We start from the raw sequence: 21,622 nt of genomic DNA, 5'->3' as shown, positions 1-21,622 counted from the left end.
GCTCTAAATGAATTAATGAAGAAATATAATAAACCTGGATTTAGGATTTTAGGGACACACCGGGCAGGTTATATATTCCACCCCCCCACCCCCCCCACACACACACTAAAATCAATACACAAACCAGTCCTTGCATCATATCCAGAAATCCAACAGAATGATTTCTGAACAATAGCTCCCAATGAATAACATCTTCAAAGGAGAAACCATGAGAGACAGCCTACTTATTAAACTGATGATTACAGTCTGTGACCCATTTTTCTGAAAGAGTTCTTAAATAGGCTTTGGACATTTAAGTCATTGGGAAGCCAAATTATTGTCATAAAGTTGCTTAGTGCACATGAATTGGAGCCTGAGGAAGCAGGTACTATTTAAGTGCCATCATAAATTGCATGGAGCTTTCAGCCTGATGTGGCCATCTCCTCTCTAGGGAACTAAGATGGGCCAAGAACAGCCTCTCCTCGGATGATGCTGGGTTGGACTGGGCTCTGTCAAATTCTGCTTGAGTTTTCCTTGTCTTGTCATTGGTTCCTGTAGCCTGTGTCACATGGCTTACATATTGCACCTATTTGTAGCTGTTCTTTAAGTATCTGAAGATGTTACTGTGATAGCTAAAACTCAGATTCATGCAACATACATTTCTCACTTAATTGTAGATCTTCATCATGTATCTTCCGGGGCAAAGGATTCTAAGAAAAAGAATTAAGGCTTCATGATCTATTTTTTAATATTTAAAGAGGTTGATGAACATGTTCAGAAGTGAGGATCACGGTCCTGGGCTGACCATCTACTTCTGGTCTGATATTCCACTAAACAGATTAAAGCACAATTGACTAGATTTTTTTCTAATCACATTTCGGGGCTTATATCGTTTTATCTGATGTTGGAGTGTTTTCATAGTTGTGTTGTTTTCCTGATTTACCACCACAGATGGTTAATTACATCCACTACAGACTCGACAAGCCAGGTTATTAAAGGTAATCTTGGGCTGAGTCGCTCAGTCGTGTCCGACTCTTTGAGACCCCATGGACTGCAGCCTTCCAGGCTCCTCTGTCCATGGGGATTCTCTAGGCAACGATACTGGAGTGGGTGGCCATGCCTTCCTCCATGGGATCTTCCCAACTCAGGTCTCCCGCATTGCAGGCAGATTCTTTACGGACTGAGCCACCAATCTTAACTCCTTTCATTTAAAGCTTTGGGAATTTCTAAAGCAAAGGAAATAAGGCGGGGGAAGAGATTACTTGGGTTTCTAGAAGAAGGGATAAGTTTTGATGTGGAATCTAAGAGGCAGAGAAAGCATTTTAGGGGTTTCGGAAACGGGTAAAGCACATATGGAGGGACTGATAAGCCTACTGAGCAGCCCCCTCAGAGATACGGGTCTGTTGTAACGTGAGATGAGGCCGAATCAATCCTTGCCGACAGGGTTTTAAACGCCAAACTGAGGCATCGGAACTTTCCTCCTCCGCCTGGGGAGCAAGCGGAGGTTCTCAGCAGGTGAGAAGCATGACCGGATTGGCCAACGGATGGATGATCCGCATTATAATTTCTCCGGCGCGCTCTTCCGACCTTTGCCCGCAGCGCAGGCCGGCTTCGCGGTAGGTGGTGTTGGGGCTCTCCGGTAAAGCGAACCGCAGGGCCAGCCGGAGATGCTGCCCGGTCCGGCTGGGGCCCCCAAGCCACTGCCGGGCGCTGCACCTGGGCCCGGCCCGGCCGCCGATTGGACGACTCCGGGTGACCCGGCTGTATCGCGAGACGAGATTGGCAGCGGCGGGTCCGCATGTGCCCCCGCGCTGGCTTTGTACGCGGAGCCGCCTGCCGGTCCTTTAACAATGGGCGGCGCGAGCGCCCTGGCGCTGGGTCGGAGCTGAGGCCGGCGCTTTGCTGCCGACTGTCCGCAGCATGAGCGGGGTCGGCGTTCCCCGCATGTCGGCGGGGCTGGGCCTGTGAGGGCCGCGGTTCCGGGTAAGGGAGGCCGCCGTGGGAACCGGCAGGCCTGGGTTGGTGGCGGGGCACTGGAGCCGCCCGGCCCGGCCTTTTGTTCGCCTTTCTGGGGCCGCGCGATCCCGTGCGCTCCTCCGGATGAGGAGGCGGGGGCTTGGGTGCGCGCTGGGCCCGGCCTGGCCGCGGGGAGGCTACGGAGGAGGAGCGCGCGCCCGATCTTCTGCAGCGGGCACCCGGAGCGGGGCTGGCGTTCGTCTTCGGGCTTCTCGGCGGGAGGTTTTTACCTCAAGGGGTCTGTGAGTGCTGTCAAATCTGCGCTTCTCGGGGCTGAAGAATTCGAACCCGGGGCGCGGGGAGTCCGGGCCTCCGGTCTAGCTTTTCCGAGTACGCGCCCGGGTTCGCGCCTAGGGAACTCGGGCCCCAGTTGGTCCCCTTTTGCCTGGCACCCGGTCCGGCAGTTCATCAAACAAGCTGGCTCCTCCTGACCGGGTAGCTTGGGCCTTCCGTGAGGCGTCAGGGAGTTGGTTTGGTCGGTGCTGGTTTTCGGACGAGTCAGGTGAAGATGAACAGTCACCCTGGGTGGCCTGAGGTCACACCCCTCGGGCGGGGGGCGCGGAGGGGCGCGTGGAGGGAGCTGGCAGTGACCGCGTCTGGGGTGTGTCTTACAGACTGAAGTTGCCTCGTCTGGCCAGGCACGCCGCCGGGTCCCATGGAGCTGGAGGCGCAGTGGTGGCGGGGACAGCTGGCTGCCGACATCCATCAAGCTCTTCGGTACAAGGTAACCGCTACGCCCCGACCTTTCGGTTCGGTGCCTCAATGCCAGTTAGTGTGAATCTCGGCTCCCTGGAAAGCCTGGTCAGGGTCTTTAACCTCTAGTTTCCAAATCAGAAAAGGCGAGTTTGCTTATTTGCTCGAGGTTAATTAACTTCTTGGCTTCTTCCCTGGGGTGTATCAGAAGAACCTGAAACTTGAATGAGGAGGTGGGTGGGGCGTGGTAGTTGAGAGAGGGAAGATGTGAAGGGACAGTCTGATGTTCTTGTTCCCAGGTGGAACATGGATTTGATATTGTATTTTGAAAGATATGTGTGCTGGCTTTTTATTGGGCAGAGCAACCCTGCTTTCTTCTATGGCTGCTGTTGCATGCAGCTGTCTGTTATGTCACATTTGTACAAAAGTAAATCCCCCAGCCTTTCCACTAACTTGCTGTGAAACTTTGGACAAGTTACTTCATTTTCTGATTCCCAATTTCCTTATCTGTAAAATGATTAATAATAGAACGTGCTCTATGGAACGACTGTGAAGATTAAAATGAGGTAATACTTCAGATGTGCTCAGAACAGTGATTGGCAGATAGTACGCACTAAGAAAGTGATAATTTTGTTATTTTCTTCCCTTGAAACCCCAAGACTTGGGGGGTGTTCACAAAACCTTAAGATAGGAGTTAGCTGCTCTTTCAGCTCATATCAAACAGGAGGAGTAGACCTAGTGTATTTAAAAGATATTGGGGGAAAAAATACACCTTTCTGGCACAATGCAAAGTTTGTTTATTGTTGCTGTCATATCTGTTTAACATGTCACCTCCGAGTCTTTTATAACTTTAGTAGAAGAGAGCCCAGATCCAAAATTAACTCTAACTTGACTTAATTTCACTGTGAAATTAAATAGAACCAATGTGAAATAGAAAGAACCATTATTATGTATAGAAAATTGGAAAGAAGCAAAACAGCTGACTCTTTAATAAAAAGGCTGCTGACTGTTGGAGTTTAGAGGTCCTGGGATGACAAAGAACTTGTATCTTGATTTTTTTTTTTTAAAGAAAAACAGGTTAAATAGATTAGAAAACCTAATTCTGAGTTAAACTATTACAATTGTACCCTTTTCTAAAGTTTGAGATTTCTAAACGCTGGTTGTTAATTCTGACATTCAAGTCTCTTAGACACACTAAATACACCTCAGCTCCCTAATTGTACCATAGAAAACTCTCAAGTATGGAATGGTTCTCTGGAATGTTAAGAGAGTTGCAGGTTTTCCACCTTGAAAATTGTTCAAATACTTTTGATTTTTTTGTTGTTGTTGTTGTTTTTTATTTAGATAGTATCTTTCAGTTTTAAATGGTCCTGTTTTCTAAGTGTCAGTTCTTTATTTCTCTGGTATGTGGTGAAATTAATATCTGATGTTTAATGATACATATGTTTTTTAATGACATGAAACTTAAGATTTTTCATGGTGATTTCCATGGTTTTTGATTCTTATATTTTATGTGTAATTTTAATCCTGGGTGATTATCTGAATTAATTTTATTAGCTGAAGTTGGAAGTGCATTTTTTTTCCAGCAGATTTATTGATGTTTTTGTTTATTGGTCTCTGGATGCAAGGAATAAGACACAACCTGTACTAAACTTATGTACAAACTATCAGAGGACGAGCTAGAACAGGGCCTGAAAGAATGCCACTGAAAGTTGTGTTGGGCCACCTGCCGCCTGCGACTGTGGGTTGTTTTTATTTTATCTTTAAGCATTGTGTAAGCCACATTCTTGTGATTTGACACAATGGCCACACTTGGTAAAGAATTTGTTAATCAGTAAAACTTGAACCTGTGGAACTGGAGAGACCACTCTTTGTAGTACACTAAAGTCAAGGAAAGTTAAAATGGACTTTTCTCACAGAGAATACATGTCAATTCCAGGCTACTAATTAGGTTATTTAGTTGGGTAGTCATATGCTTATTTATTCAACATATTTGAATGCCTACAGTGTACAAGGTGCTGTCAGGCATTAAAATGGTAAAATGAGATAGACATGATCCTTGCCTTTAAGTAGTCTAATTTCATCTGAATTTAGGTCTTCCGTTGGACAGTTGCCATTTAGGCACAGTGGAAGGTGTTCTGTTTAGACCCAAGGTTTGTGGAGGAATAATTGGTGTGACCAGCATTGAATCTACTAGGGAAAAGTAAAAATTACAGCAAATGAAAATCCTCTTCAACCCCAAATGCCAGCTATACTGTTTCCATTAAATACAATCACTTTTTCCTCAACAAAGCAGCTGTCCTCTAATACCCTGTGTCTTCTCTTTCTTCTCATTGTTTGGCTATGTATACTAGTGTCTTAGGATGCTTGGGAAGTATTTTTAGGAGCCTTTATGACAGATAGAAACGATGCTAACTTTGTGAGAAGCATCAAGACAGTATCCCACAGAGTTGTAAGTATTCCTTCTATGCCTTAATTTTCATCCTGGCTGGATAGTTAACCCATTCTGGGAACGGGATGGCATTTAGGGTGGTGAGCTAACAAGGACCTGTGATTGGAGATGGAGATGACAGATTTAGATCTTTCTGTGCTTTGGTCCTGTGGGATCCTGAGAAGCAGACAGGAATAAAGTGTCAATTGTAGGGAATGAGGAATAGACATTAGAAAAAACTCATAAGCTGAAAGAAGCGTAGGTCATTTTCTCATGTGTGTAACTGCACTACATGGACAAAGAACTAAATCTGACAGCCGTGTGATTAGCCCATGTCCTTTACCATTTGCAATAATATAAAGAGAGTGTATTGGATACACTGGTAAAAATCTCCTAGTGGTGCCCTTCAAGTTCTTGCTTTTGTCTTCTTTTAGCCAAGTTAACGTAGTTAAAGTCCACTAGTGTCTTCAGCTACGTTCCCCTGTGCATCTGGCAAAACTGTGGTTTCATTACCACAACTAGGGTAGTATTGACATTGATACAGTCAAGATCGAAAACATTTTCTGTACGTTTATAACCACAAAGATCTTTCATCTTATCCTTTTATAGGCACAGCCTCTTTCCTCCCATCGTCATTCTCCCTTAACCTCTGGCAACCACTCATCTGTTCTTTATTTTTATAATTTTGTCATTGCAGGACTGTTACACAAGTGGAATTATGTACTACATGATTTGGGGGGATTCATTTTACCCACTCAGAATAATTCCCTGGAGATCCATCCAGGTTTTTGACATTAAGCTCTTTTATTCCACCCTTTTGCTACTAAAAACAGTGCTGTAATCCTCCTTATATGTAGGATAAATTCCTAGACCTGGTGTTGTTAAGTTAAAGGGTATCTGCAGTCTGCATTTTCAAAACTGTATATTATCTAATTGCCCTTCAGAAGGTTATATGAGTTTTAAACCTGACAACTCAGTAATACATGAGTTTCTGTATCCACTCTTGATAACATAAGTGAAAATTAATGAAATATAAAAAAATAATTGAAAAAACTATATAGTCATCCCTCAGTATCCACGGGAATTGGTTCCAGGATCCCTGTAAATACTGAAATTTGAGGATGCTCAAGTCCCTTATGTAAAGTGTAGTAGTGTTTACATATATCACATATATCCTACACACATCCTCTTGTATGTTTTAAATCATCTCCAGATGATTTACTCATCCATGTTGCAGCATATATCAGAATTTCATTTCTTTTTAGGGCTGAATAGTGTTCCATTGTATGTATATACTACATTTTGTTTATCAGTTCATCTGTTGATGAACACCGGAGTTGTTTGTTTCCACTTTTTGGCTCTTGTGGATAATGCTGCTCTGAACATGGTTGTACAAATATCTGTTTGAGTCCCCACTTTAACTTCTTTTGGATATATATCTAAAGGTGAAATTGCTGGATCATGGTAATTCTACATTCATTTTTGGGGGGAATTGCAATCCTGTTGTTCACAGTGGCTACACAACTTTATATTCCTACCACTACACAAGGGTTCCAGTTACTCTACATCTTTGTCAATACTTGTTAGTTTCTATTTTCTCCATTTTCTTTTGGGGGGATTTTTTTTTACAGTAGCAATCCTAATTGGTATGAAATGGTATCTCATAATGGTTTTGATTTGCATTTTCCTGATCATTAGTGATTTTGGTCATCATTATAGGTGCTTATTGGCCATTTGTACATCTTCTTTGGAGAAATGTTTAGTCAAGTCCTTTGCTCGTTTTTCACTCTAGGTGTTTTGCATTTTGTTGAGTTGTATGTATAAGAGTTCTTTATGATCTGGATATCAACACTTTACCAGATATATGATTTGCAAATATTTTCTCCCATTCTGTGGGTTGCTTTTTCACTCTGATGAAAGTGTCCTTTGATGCATAAAAGTTGTTTTTTGGATGAAGTCTTACCTTTTTTTTTGGCCTGTGCTTTTAGGATCATATCCATGTTACTTCCTTCTATTGTAATACCTGTTGGGTTTACTGTGGCATTGTGCTGAGCTCATAAATTGAATTTAGAACCCTTTCATCTTTCTGGAAATTCTTTAATAGTATAGAAATTTTCTTATTTTTAAAAAATGAGAAACCAGATTAGAAGATACTAGTAGATCTTCAACATTCCTACAAGTATAACACAATATGTATTATACTAGAAGCATGTCCATTTATTCATTACCTTCTAACTAAAAGCTTTGAGCATCTTTAGGGGATATGTATGTATGGTTTGATTAGTATTTTGGTAATGATGTTTTTTCTGAAAACACGTGGTAGGGAAAACAGGATTCCATTATTAAAAATCTTGCTAATATACATCTATTCCATAATGTTAGAAATACCTATAACTGGTAATGTCAGATGTGGTTAAGAATAGGAGAAACGTTTAGTTCTTAATTTTAAATGCCATTCATTATCCTTCCACTCAGCTTTTTCATTTTTGTGTTTTACTCAAGAAAAGTGTTTTAGGCAATGGTAACACTAGTATATTGGGGGGAAAGTGTCATCTTTGCTTTGGGGGGATAATTCTTCTAACAGCCTATATTAGACTAAACGTTGTTCTTGATTTAGGAGCTGAAGTTGCCTTCCTACAAAGGCCAGTCCCCTCAACTAAGTCTCAGAAGATATTTTGCTGACTTGATTGCCATTGTGAGCAATCGTTTCACACTCTGCCCTTCTGCCCGACATCTTGCTGTCTATTTGCTGGACCTGTTTATGGATCGTTATGACATCTCTATCCAGCAGCTGCATTTAGTTGCACTTTCCTGTCTGCTTCTAGCAAGTAAGTACGAGTACAATCTACATGACTGGAAAATTCTAGTTTATAATTAAATAGATTTACGTAGAACTCGGTAAAATACCACCAAATTCCTTTCATTCTAGTTTACTAGTATTGGAAAGTTTATGTTGAAAGTGCTTTTTGGCATGGCAGTTCTTAACCAGACATATTAAAAAGTGGCTCTGAAATCTTTCAAAAACATGTGTACCTGAGCCCTACATCCTGAAGATTCTGATACAGATGTCTGGGTCATTCTGGATCTACTGACTCAGAATCTGCATCATGGGACCTGGATATTTTTTAACTTCTTAAAAATTTTAAAGGTGATTCTCATGTATCTTTCCAGTTGGGAACGATTGCCTTAAAGCAGTGGTTCTCAACCAAGAGCAGTTGTGTCCCACTGGGGGATATTTGGCAATATGTGGAGACAGTTTGGGTTGTCGTTACAACTGGGGAGGAAGCTAAACATCTGCAGTGCACAGGGCAGCCCACACAACAAAGAATGATCTAGCCAAAATGTCAGTGGAGCTTCGGTTGAAAAACTCTGATAGGTATCATAGTCTTGTGTTGTTAGAATACCTTCTGCTGACTAAGTGGTGATTTAGATTAATGAACGGAAGGTTCACATGCAGTAGCTACACATGTGAAAACACTTGCTCTTACAGTAGGCGGAACTGCATAGTAAGGGTAGGGAAGAATCTGTTAATGGGCCTTCTGGTGCCTCTTTCTCCTAACATCTTCCTGTGACCTATTTCATTGTTTGTTAGTATCTTGACTGAAGAGAAAGAGGGTGAGTAAAAGCATTGAAACTGAAGTTTTCTTCTCTTAGTATTCTGAAAAGATGGTATTTGTTACTGAAGTTGAATCCATTATGTAGTGTTTTTTGTTTTTAATTATTCATGTCATTACAGTGGAAACTTAAGTCCCACTTAAAGTGACATGTAGAAATACCGACTGCCTTCACCTCTAACTCCCACTTGAGGATTTAGGATCCAGTGTGACTGCTATCTAAGAAACATTCCTTCTCTACCCTACCACCAGAATTCTTTCTAAAACACCTTTGCATTTGACTGCAAATAAACCTAAAACCAAATGCAGGCCTGTGTGGTATCATTTATGATACTAGTCTTTTCTGCTTTTCTTTTCCTGTCCTTATTTTTTCTCTGATGACTTCAGCTCCCTATTTTATCTCCTGGAAGGTCTTTTTGTAAACTATTTCAAATCTTTTGTGGACCAGGTTGAATATATATAAATACAGCCCAGTGATGACTTTCCACTACCTGTAGGTTAAGGTAGAAACTCCTTAATGTAACATTCAGAACCGTTCATCTGGACCCAGCCATCGTACTAGACTTTTCTTTCAACTCTGTCCCCATGTAACTTGAGTCAAATTCTTACCAGAATGATATATTTCCTGAGTATCTTTCTCCTTTAATCTGCTGTCCTCTAAGATCTATTCATATCACCTGCTCCTCTTGCCACCATCCAGAAAGCCAGAGGTAATGTTTGTACATTTATTATTAACCTTTAATTTAACCTTTAATTAAGGTTTTATCCTCATAAGCAGTCATGTGTACAGTTCTGTGTTTCATCACTATGATGATTTGTGATTTAGTAGTTTGCATAGGGTTGGAAAAACCCATACTTCGCATACCAAAAATGTGTGAGAATCTACATGGAATGGCTTCCCAATATCCTGTACAATATTAGTTTATTATAGGATCAGTTATAGTTGAGAGACACAGGAAATCAAACATGCAAGTTAGGTTATTTTAAAATCTTGGGATCAGTAATAGAAAATTTTTTTGCTTGCTGTGGCCATCACTGTCCTTCAATCACTACCAAGCCCTACCTGGTCTGTGCCTATGGATTGTGAAATTATGAATGATGGATAGTCAGTTCATGGACTGACTTATATTTGTGACTAAAATTTACTAGTACCTTACAAAATGACTTGGGGATTATAAACTAGATATTTATAAACTACATATTACTATCAGAGTTCACCAGGGTCTCTAGTTGAATAATCTAATAAGAACTCTGGCCACCATGCAGAGCTTGGCATTGGTACAGGTTTCTGCAGTTTCTACAATTTGGGGAAAGGATCTTCTATTTATGCACCACCTTAGGTTGATTGGAATGGTATTTTCAGTTCTTTCTAAATTTTCTGTAACTGTCAGTTTAAGGTCGTGATCAGTTTATTTTACTGAAGATTATTTGACTTAATCTGTGGTACTATATAGTTACTTTTGACTCATTTTCTAGGAACTAGGCTCTAGGATTTGTGTTTACTGAGTTCAGATGAGAATTGTTTACTACCTATTTCTAAAAGAGTCAGATACCTCCTCCCTTTGTTTGACTGACCCCACCCTATTGTCTCTGAGAGAGAATTGCTTTTACATTGTTGTTCTTCCACTGGAGAGTGGGAAAATGTGAGATAGGTGCCCCTCAGGGTGTCAGCTCCTCCCAAGTAGTCACTGGTCAAACGGAGGTCAGGCTGTCAGCTCTTCAATGGGGTAAGGAATCAAAGAGGCTGGCCCTTAGTAGCCCACTGAAATCTCTTCTTCCAGTTAGTGAAGTCTAACTTTACTCCAACAGAAATGCTTAGGATGCTTATATATGACGTATGTTTTAAATTTGTGGAGTTCTTTCTACTGTTTCTTACATTCTTATACTATATCTTCTTATATTTGAATTCCAGTGTCAAGTCTCCAGTTAGTTATCATAAACTTTACTCAAACGTTGCTTCTCTTGTCTCAGAATGATTAGACTCTGAATGTCCCCCACCCCCAGCTGCTCCCTGCTTTGGGATGGGCAGCCTGTTGTATAAAAGTGAAGAACAACTTACAGCTGACAGGACTCGGCGACAGCTGTATTTTAGTTATTAAATAGGTTGGAAGGGTGTGGTAGTTTGGTTAAAAATGGAGCACAGCTTGTACGTTTCAGGTACTAATGCATATCCAGCTGCTTGGATGTACACTATTAGAGGTAGGAAGAAAGGGCCTACAAGCTGGAGAGTGGGATGTAGTATTTTTACAGCAGGGATTATGGGAAATCTATCAGATCAGATCAGTCGCTCAGTCATGTCCGACTCTTGCAACCCCACGAATTGCAGCACGCCAGGCCTCCCTATCCATCACCAACTCCCGGAGTTCACTGAGACTCACGTCCATCGAGTCAGTGATGCCATCCAGCCATCTCATCCTCTGTCGTCCCCTTCTCCTCCTGCCCCCAATCCCTCCCAGCATCAGAGTCTTTTCCAATGAGTCAACCCTTCGCATGAGGTGGCCAGAGTACTGGAGTTTCAGCTTTAGCATCATTCCTTCCAGAGAAATCCCAGGGCTGATCTCCTTCAGAATGGACTGTTTGGATCTCCTTGCAGTCCAAGGGACTCTCAAGAGTCTTCTCCAACACCACCGTTCAAAAGCATCAATTCTTTGGCGCTCAGCCTTCTTCACAGTCCAACTCTCACATCCATACATGACCACAGGAAAAACCATAGCCTTGACTAGACGAACCTTTGTTGGCAAAGTAATGTCTCTGCTTTTGAATATGCTATCTAGGTTGGTCATAACTTTCCTTCCAAGGAGTAAGCGTCTTTTAATTTCATGGCTGCAGTCACCATCTGCAGTGATTTTGGAGCCCAGAAAAATAAAGTCTGACACTGTTTCCACTGTTTCCCCATCTATTTCCCATGAAGTGATGGGACCGGATGCCACGATCTTCATTTTCTGAATGTTGAGCTTTAAGCCAACTTCCAGAAAAGACTGATTTGTCCTGAGAAGTTCTTAAGCTCTTAACTCCTTGACACGTAATACCCTGGCTCCCTTGGCTTCTGTGATCAGTACTGAACTTGTAGAGAGCATGGAAGTGGTCTTAAACATGAGACTTTTGATAATCTGCTCAAGGTATTGTGTGTGCTTAGTTGCTCAGTCATGTCCAACTCTTTGTGAGCCCATGGACTGCAGCATGCCAGGCTCCTCTGTCCATGGGGGTTCTCCAGGAAAGAATACTGGAGTGGGTTTCCATGCCCTCCTCTAGGGGATCTTCCCAACCCAGGGATCAAACCCAGGTCTTCTGCATTGCAGGTGGATTCTTTACCATCTGAGCCACCAGGAAGCCTGTTCAAGGTTTTGTGTAACTAAGAAAAGATCTTAAAGTCAAGACGAAGTCAAAAGAGAGATTATAGGCTTTTAATAGCAAAGATTTGTGACAAGTGCTTGTTTCTTCTTGCTCACCAGTACTGGGTTGACAAAGCTTTTTACTATTTGATAGGTGAAAAACTGTATGTCACAGTTGATTCTATTTATATATTGATTTTTAGTGAGAATAGAACCTTTTTTTTTCCCCCCTCTATGAATTCTGTCTTCTGGTTCCTTATCCATTTTTTTTCTTATTAGACTGGTAGTCTTATAAATTTGTGAGAATTCCTAGTAAATATTAAGGATGACTTTTTTCTCCTTAGTAATAAAAGACAAAATGTGGGTTGGCAGAGATCACAGTGACATCTATCTGATCCATGCCCTACTGCCACATACCTGCCATTCCCTCCTGACTTTGAATATGTGCTGGTTTCCATGGCAGATCTGAGCATTTCCTATAAAGGAAAGACAACCTGATGTTTTGTTTCTGGGGCTCCTGATTCTTTATTTTCTGGGAAGCAGATGTGAATTTCCTGTGCCCTTATTTCCTGTTTGGGACCTTTATCAATATGATCACATGGCTTCTGGTATTTCCTTTCAATTGAAGAAAACTGATCTTTGTGATCTGTATGTGGTATTATGGATAAGTAGATTTAAAACAGTCATGCACATAGCATTCAGCACAATAAAAACTGTATATGAATGCAGGTACTCGTGACATTGTCTCACATTTTGAATTCCTTTAACATCCATGTATCTGAGTATATTACTATATATAATGAAAAGTTTCCCCAAAAAACTAAACCTCAATTTAAATATCAAGTATGGTTATTTATGCAGTATGCAGGTTATTTTTAACTTTGCAAATCAAGATGCAAAGACCTTCATACTTTTAATAGCCAAGTACTTTATAAATATGGAAACCCCATGGATCCTTAATAATATAGAAGCCTGTCTATTCTAGGAGTCCTCATTTAGCTTTGGTCTGGAAGCAGATTTGGGAATTCAAGCATAAATCTTCCATTTTTGGTTTGACTCAACTTAATTGACCTTAAATGAATTGGCCAGCCTTGCTAACTTGGTTTCTTGAGCTGTGAAATTGGTCGTATACAATTTTGTTTTCTGTGTTGAAAGGTTCAAGGAGATAATATGAAACATTTTCTTGATCCTTGAATTAAACAGTGAATTGTGGTATATTAATTTCTCAAAGGAGCTTTAAACTCATTAACTTTTACAGCATTCTTTTGAAGTTCAATGCCAGTATTGCTGCTGCTACACAAATAGAGTACTTTGAAAGCCTTAATGATTCATCCAGAGGGATTGAACTAAATTCCTAAGTCACTCTCCTTCTGAAGAATTCCACTCTGTTATACAGAAAACAGTGGGTTCCACTCCTATATTTATGCAGTGATCATACTGGATGACTGTCATTAAGACCACTGTAGTGCTTTCAGGTCTGCTAATAAATGCCATTGGCAAAACTTGGGAAATTCATCTTTATGTGATTTGAACTGGGAAGCATTATCTAGATTATTGAAAAGTCTGAATTATGTAAGTTTTTTGGATTAACTCATACTTGCAGCAATATTAGGAGAAGGAAATGGCAACCCACTCCAGTATTCTTGCCTGGAGAATCCCAGGGATGGGGGAGCCTGATGGGCTGCCGTCTATGGGGTCGCACAGAGTCGGACACAACTGAAGCAACTTAGCAGCGGCAGCAGCAGCAATATTAAGAGTGGTTTAAATCTAACAAAGTTCAAAATTTCTGGAGTGGGAGTGAAATTTTAAACTCTTTGGACCTAGACTCTTAAAGTCATGAGCTTAGAGTTCCTGGCACAGGAGACAAACCTTCTACCCTAGTTTCCCCTCCCTAAGCCAAGACCAGGGTAGTTAGTGTTTTTTCCCAGCCCCTAAGGCTGGCGGACTTGAACAGACCTCTCTGACTCCAGTATACTGAGCATCTGGGCTGAGTGGTTCTGGCCACTACCATTTGTTGTCAGAACTTCAATGTATGGTTCTGAAAGAGAACCATTCCCAGTTTTAACAGGGAAACTGGTTTGATTTCTTCTGGTTTGGCAGTCTTTCTGGTCTTCTCCAAGAAATGTTTTTAAATGGATAAAATAAAATTGTAAGATTTCCAAAGTAAACAAATATATTGAAATAAATATCAAAATAGTAAAACAAAAATTTTATGTAGTAATATATAACATTCTAACAGCTATAATTATGAACAAGTGTAAAAACTATTGTGAGAAATTATAATAATTGCAGTATAATATGATTTTATACCTTACTATGAAAAAGAACATAAGGCTAGGAGGTGGAAGCCTTTAGTTTTAATTTCCCTTCTTCTTTGGACAGTCATGGAACAGAGACCCAACGAAACTTGAAGATAATTCTTTTGGTTCTATTGCTGCATTTGAAGAATCATAATAGTACTTGATACTTGAACTTTTCTCCAGCCATGACTTTTAGAAATACCTAAAATGAATAATTTATATATAGTAAAATACTTGAGGGAAATTAAAGTGCAAGATGATATGTAATCAGTAGAAAAATCTTTCAGGGCTAGAGGGAGCATTCTATTCCTCAGCTGTACATGTGGATGAGTTTCATGAAAAGAAGTTAATGCCTTCAGATAACCAGGTTCAATATTTATGCCTATTCTGCCTTGAGTAAGGGGATATAAAAGTGGTATAAAGTATCTTCCACTTTTTTAAATAACAGACTTGGCTAGATTTTTGGTTTAATTCAGAAGAGGAGGATTAGGGGTTTTTTGTATAGTGGTAATGTTTGTGTTAGATGTTCACCTGTTTTTTTACTTTATTTATATCTCTCTGAGATTTTGCTGAAAATATGCTGAGATGAAATTCTTGAAGCTTAGCTGTTTTTTATTTCAGATAATTTTATGACATTAAATACTTGAAACTTTGTCCTAAAATAGTTTTTTTTTTTTTACCAACTATCACCTGCCCTCATAAAGAAATTTCCTGAAAAGATTCAGCTGTTGAGATGAAAGTTATTTTTTCAGTGGCACATAGAACTGTTTTCCTTACACAATAGGACATAGATCAAAACGTTTATACATTCCTTTTTTTTTTTTTTTTTTAGGAGAGGGTAAAGGGTGTGGAACAGAGGCACTGGGAGAGAAAACATGAAGATTTGAGAACCATAGAGTTCTGGCACAGTTGTATCTACCCAGAGTAGGGAGAAAATGTCTTTGGATCTAAATCTTTGCACTAACATAGCAGATCCCATTTAAGTGACTAGACTTAACTTGAATCATTTGGCCTAATATTTTCTTTCTCTTGCTTTTATTTCCCTTTGCATATAAGGTAAATTTGAAGAAAAAGAAGATAGTGTGCCTAAGCTGGAGCAGCTCAACAGCCTGGGTTGTATGACTAATATGAATCTAGTATTAACAAAACAAAATTTGCTACATATGGAACTATTATTATTGGAAACCTTTCAGTGGAACCTTTGCCTTCCAACAGCTGCCCATTTCATTGAGTATTATCTCTCTGAAGCAGTACATGAAACAGATCTTCATGATGGCTGGCCAATGATGTGCTTGGAAAAAACTAAACTCTACATGGCCAAGTATGCAGATTACTTCCTGGAAGTATCCTTGCAAGGTGAGTTGTTGCAGATGCCAGTGAGTGACGTGTGAGCTTGTGACTTGTGTGTTCTGTTGCTTAAGTTCATTTTTGATGTCTCCACAGATTATGCCTTTCTAAATTATGCACCTTCTTTAGTAGCTGCAGCATGTGTGGCTTCTTCAAGGATTATACTTCGTCTCTCTCCAACGTGGCCTACAAGACTGCATCGTCTTACTGCTTACTCCTGGGATTTCTTAGTGCAGTGCATTGAACGGCTATTGATGTAAGCCTCTCTGTTCTTTTGTTTGTAATTTCTTATTAACATTCTTCATGTAAAAGGGGCCTTGGAAACAAGTTCTCAGAGGCCGAGAGCTTTTAGGATACTTGCTCTGACACGTTCCTGCTGCCATAAGCAAGCCCCTGGTGAGCAGTACTCAGTGGAGTACTGAGTGAAAGGGGAGTTTCTTTGGCTGTTATCCAGGTAGAGGCTGTCATTGCTAGTATGATTCTGGGTACATAATAAGGAAAGGAGCTGCTCTTGTGTGCGTCCACAACTGTGAGATCATCCAGGTAAATCTTGCTCCAGTCCCCATTTCCACATCTTTGGGGATATCCTGGTGGCCTCACAATTCAAAGAGGCAGTCATATTTAAGTGCTCATTGTGAACATAGCTGCCAAGCTGCAAAGAGCCCTCAAAGCCACTAGCAGCCAGTCCTCAAGGGTTATACCAAGGGAAGGAGCTTTCAGAAGGCTAAGGGTGAGTTCTGTTGTTGAAATTATGGTTGCACTGACTGCTACCTGGGCAGTGGGGCAGTCCAAGGAGCCAGCTGTTAAGGAGTTGGGGGTGTGTGTGACTTTCTAGCAGATTTTTCTCAAGTAACATTATTAACAAGATTCCTTTCTGTCTGTGTTGCAGCGCTCATGATAATGATGTGAAAGAAGCAAACAAACAGAGAGGACAGGCAGGACCTCAGCCAGCACAGCTAAGTGTGTTCCAGGCAGCCTCCCAGCCCTCTCGGGCAGTTCACTTTCAGCAGCCTCAGTATCTCCATCAGACTCACCAGACCTCACTGCAGTATCGCCATCCTGTATCGGAACAACCAAGCTGTCAGCAGATTGTATCTACTACACACACCTCATCTTACACACTACCAACATGTCCTGCTGGCTTCCAAACTAGCGTTCAGGGCCTTGGGCATGTGCCAGCTGGTGTTGGGATGTCACTGGCAATACCGGTAGAAGTTAAACCCTGTCTGAATGTTTCTTACAACCGGAGTTACCAGATAAATGAACATTACCCTTGCATTACTCAATGCTTTGAAAGGTGATTTTATGTGAAGGTAAGACCTGACCCAGACTGTTTATGACTTGAAGCTCTGGGGCAAGCTTTTTGTAAAACTTCTCTTCAAAAGGAAAGGGATCCAAATTTCATCAGAACTCTTCAGATACCAGCACCAGGAAGACTGATTATCCCTTCCAACACACCATGAATATCTGGGAGGACTAAGGTAACACTGCAAACACTTTTAACAGTGTATATGTCAAATCCTGTTAAAACAAATTTCTATATGACACATTTTAAAGCCCCAAGTGATGGTCCAAATATTTCAAAAATATTCAACCCAACAGAAAATTTGGACAGACTCCAAATTTGCTGTTTCAAGATTTGACCTGTGGTGGCTCTGGGCCTAATGTTGGCTTATATGTCAGAGATTAATGTTTATCTGTGGACTTGCCAAACATTCTTTTTATGAAGGAAAGTTACAGTATTAATTTTTGAAGAGATCCTTTTTTAAGTCTCCAGTTTTGATTTATATTTTTGATCTGCATCTGCAAATGAACTTCTGACTAAGTTTCAACTCATGAATTTCTTTGCTATACCAGTCAGTGTGGTTAAAAAAATTTTTTTTTAGATATTCTAAATAACTCCTTATCACAGATAGTATAGGTATCTGGATTTATGTACTAAAATTAAGATTGGAGTAGATTTCTTAAAATCATGGTCATACGTTTTTCTTATTTTTCCCCTGTGGTCAACCTCAAGTCTTTAGAATTAAACACATTTAACTCAGGGAATTTGTACTACTTGGAAACACTTAACTGTAATGCAACATGCTTTGGGAATGTTATAGTATGACTACCTTAATAACATAGGTTAGTAGACTCCTGCTAGAGTGTGTTTTCAAATGAGAACATAATTGTAGCTTAGAATGAATGAAGTGGTGGTTCCTGTCATTCATAATACACATACAAGTTTTGCATTTCTCAGTGCAATCAATGATTTATACTCAGATTTGATATTATTCTAAAAAAGTTTTTTCAAGGGAAGGTGTAATTGTAAAATGTCAGTACTAGAATAAAGTCCCGTAAGTTTGTTTTGAGGTGGAATGTGGCCAGGGTAGTTCTCAGGTTGTGCTAGAGCAGCACTTTGTTACATGGAAGACAGGTTTTATAAGCAGCCTTTGAATCCAGCTAGTCAAGTGTAACGGAGAAGGCAATGGCAACCCACTCCAGTGTTCTTGCCTGGAGAATCCCAGGGACGGGGGAGCCTGGTGGGCTGCCGTCTATGGGGTCGCAGAGTCGGACATGAATGAAGCGACTTAGCAGCAGCAGCAGTTAGGTGTAAGTAGGCAAAGGTGACTTTCATTGGACTGGCCCCAGAACTGCCCTGGGACATTTCACTATATTGGTAATGAGTGAAAACAGCAATAGGTCATTACAGCAAGGGCAATTTGGGGGTAAAGAGTTTGGAGGAAATAAACTGCAAAAAGTAAAAAGAAAAAAAACATTGTAATAACTGAAACTATATACATTGTGCTCTTATCTGTGGGAGAAGAGATTTGGTGGAGGGAAGCTTTCTGATAGAAAAATTAGTAAAGTGTGTCATTTTGTTTGTGTGGTTTTTTTTTAAAGATAGCACTTGAATAGAAGGGAAACTGCATGGCAGGTATGTGACTGCCGTAATATGCATTGAAGACAAGCTTATTATAAAGATGTTATGGGTATGCAGCAGGAGTCTCAATAATCAAGCCAATGGCTTTTGTTAGGAAGGGAAGGGACTCATCACAGCAATGGATTGATCCAGATGGCTCCAGTAGGTGGATGTGGGTGGGTGGGTTCTGTCAGTGTGAGTTCTTACAGAACATCCTTTCCTTAAATGAAAGGTAACTTTTATCATTAGAGTACATAGGGCATGACATGGATTTATTAGTCTGGTAGATAAAATGAAAAACTACTCAGGTAAGAACACTCACTCGTGGCAGATTTTTCAAGCATGAAAATTGTTTTCTGAAAGTATCATCACTTTTCTCTTTACAGAAGGCTGCTTATTGGATTTTAGTAGTCCTTACCTCAAGAGAACTTGAATTATCTGGGGGAAAGTGGGTTCAAAAGAGAATATATCATTCACATTCAGAACCTAGCAACCTGGAGTCCAATTTTCAGTATTTTAACTACCTCAATAATACTATGAATGTAAGATATTGGGATAGAGATCCCAACTTGAAACAACAACTGGTGCCTATGGTAATTTAAATGTCTTGTCAAATGCTTTTACTGATTGGTTTAAATGTCATTCTTGTTATAGAAGAATATGCCTTTTTAAAAAGCCTGTAACACTTTCCCAGTTTATATTTTAAAAAGCTAAAGAACACTGGACTAATTTGGGTTGCAGGGGGGAGAGTAAAATAAATAATTGGTTACTATTGCTGCATACCCAGGGTAGGGTGGGATGGGGTGGTTGGAGAAACCAGTACTATTTTTAAAACATTAGGTTTCAGTATAAATACAACTCACAACTGCTAGCTTTGGGGGGCTATGGGTGGGGGGCGTTGTGTGGGTTTTGTTTTGTTTAATTTATTAATTAGTCTTTAAAGCAGGTTTTTTGTTTTTTGAGATTACCGGACCATCATTAAATGTGTACTGTGAAGAAATTAATGATATGTATAAGGGGCTTTACCAAAGTCCACTAAATAAACACTACTCAAATATAGACTGCAAACCAAAATGTATCTGTTATGACATTAATTGCAAATAGCAAGTATGGTGCTAAAGTCCACACCAATGGAATTAGATGAGTGCTGTGCACTTAATTTTAAAATAAAACTAGTTTTCATTAAAGTGGTTTTGGTGTTTTGTTTTAAATATAAATTTGTATATTTGCAGCTTCATTAAATCATCTCATCATGTAAGTCAGACTTGGAATCATAATTACACTTAAGAAGTAAAAGCTATCCCAATGGAGAATATCACCATAGTGGTGGGAAACATTTGTCCATTCTTTATGTATTCCATACGGCAGAGACCAGAGCCCACAGAAGTGTATTTGATAGTACCTTTCTGGCCTTTTGAACTTAAAGTAGTTGTTAGTATGTTAGAATTGCAGTGTATAATTTGCAAAACAATAATGCAAGCTGCAGAAAATTTGAAGTCTGATTTCAAAAGTAGGAACGTGTAAAATGGCCAAAGGTGTGAGAAGGCACAGGGTTGACAGTGAGTGAGAATGGTCTGTTCAGTTAAGTATCATTACTACTTAATTCAACTTAAAATTTAACATAAAATTAATGAGTAAAATTTTTAGCAGAGTTAGGAATTCACATCCCTCTAGAGTATTTCTTTAATTTGTTCTATGTAATGTCACTTATTCTGGCACAGTGGCACGGTTTAGCAACAGTCAGTATACATTGTTTGTTTTCACATTGTTAATACACACACACATTGGTTTTTAAGGCTGAATTTAAGAAATGCAACAAGCATTCCAAATCGGGGCAGGTAGCTTTGCATTGAGGTGATTCTGAGTCCCATGTGATAAGTTTATATTCATCAATAACTCAGCTTACTAAGCCCTTAGTGATAGACTTATCTCCCTAGCCTCAAGCAGCTTACATTTAGCTTGCCACTTGAAGAATTAGAATGGTTTATCGTCCACAACTCAGTTTAAAATTATCTTGGTTAAGGGATCACTCAACTTGATTTTTAAAATCTCTTAGGGGAAAAAAAATAGTTAAAAGCATCAAAACCAGACTCCTGCTTCCTATGAGAAGGATACCTTCTACCCTATTCCTAACCCCACCACCCCTTTTTTAATTAAAAATTTTTATGACTCTTTAAGAGCAGTTTTGTGTTCACAGCAAAATTGAGAAGATAGAGAATTTCTTCCTGCCCCTACACATGCGCAGTCTCCCCCATTATCAACATCCCCCCTAGAATGGTGTGTTTGTTACAAGTGATGAACCTACACTGAGACATAGTCACCCATTATGAACATTTTGGTTTACTCGGGGTGGTGCACATTTCTACTGTCACCACTGTAAATTTATGAAGGTGCAATGGCACACAGTTACAAATGTGTAACAGCATCTATTCCACCATGTAGTCTCACTACTCAAGTCTGCTCCACCCACTGGTTCTTCCTCATGCAATCCCCACCCCTTCCTTACCCCTAGGTAACCACTGATTTTTTTCTTGTTCCATACTTTGCATTTTCTAGAATGTCATAGTTGGGGTCATACAGTATGTGGCCTTTTCTTTCACTTAGTAATTACGTATTTAAGTTTCCTTCATGCCTTTTCATAGCTTGATAGTCCATTTTAGTGTTGAATAATATTCCACTGTCTGGGTGGATCACAGTTATTTATCCACTCACTTAAAAGGACATTGGGGTTGCTTCCAAGTTCAGAAATCATGAACAAAGCTGCTATATACATCCATGTGCAGGTTTTACTATAGACATAAGTTTTCAGCTCCAAGGCATGAAACTGCTGAATCTTAGGATACGAGTATGTCTAGTTTGTAAGAAACTACCAAACTGTCTTCCAAAGTGCTCTAGCATTTTGTGTTCCCACCAGCAATGAATGACTTCTGCTCCACATCCTTGCCAGCATTTGGTGTTGTCAATGCTCCAAATTTTAGTCATTCTAATAGGTGGGGGTTAATTTG

General features: G+C 40.1%; 1 protein-coding gene across 4 annotated transcripts; it reads left to right on the top strand.

Moving 5' to 3' along the window:
* The first annotated feature begins 1,794 nt into the window (after positions 1-1,794).
* On the top strand, positions 1,795-19,804 carry CCNJ (cyclin J). 4 transcript variants are annotated; one of them, XM_027528877.1, is made up of 6 exons: positions 1,795-1,962; positions 2,610-2,719; positions 7,737-7,947; positions 15,422-15,721; positions 15,809-15,968; positions 16,602-19,804. In XM_027528877.1, exons 2-6 carry the CDS (start codon positions 2,651-2,653, stop codon positions 17,011-17,013), a joined length of 1,152 nt encoding a protein of 383 aa, XP_027384678.1. In that variant the 5' UTR covers positions 1,795-1,962; positions 2,610-2,650; the 3' UTR covers positions 17,014-19,804. The 4 variants fall into 4 exon arrangements, with proteins under 4 accessions (XP_027384678.1, XP_027384681.1, XP_027384680.1 ...); XM_027528880.1 differs by having other exon boundaries at positions 1,845-1,962; positions 15,845-15,968; XM_027528879.1 differs by having other exon boundaries at positions 1,845-1,962; positions 15,842-15,968.
* Positions 19,805-21,622: the final 1,818 nt, after the last annotated feature.

The sequence above is a fragment of the Bos indicus x Bos taurus genome, chromosome 26 (genome assembly GCF_003369695.1).
Source record: "Bos indicus x Bos taurus breed Angus x Brahman F1 hybrid chromosome 26, Bos_hybrid_MaternalHap_v2.0, whole genome shotgun sequence".
Lineage (NCBI taxonomy): Eukaryota > Metazoa > Chordata > Mammalia > Artiodactyla > Bovidae > Bos > Bos indicus x Bos taurus.
This window is presented reverse-complemented; position numbering and strand designations above follow the sequence as displayed.

Bases quoted from the DNA above. Each gene is read 5' to 3' on its own strand.
- CCNJ (XM_027528877.1), top strand. From the start codon at position 2,651: ATGGAGCTGGAGGCGCAGTGGTGGCGGGGACAGCTGGCTGCCGACATC. The intron at 15,722-15,808 runs GTGAGTTGTTGC...ATGTCTCCACAG, and splicing joins CCTGGAAGTATCCTTGCAAG to ATTATGCCTTTCTAAATTAT. The intron at 15,969-16,601 runs GTAAGCCTCTCT...TCTGTGTTGCAG, and splicing joins TGCATTGAACGGCTATTGAT to CGCTCATGATAATGATGTGA.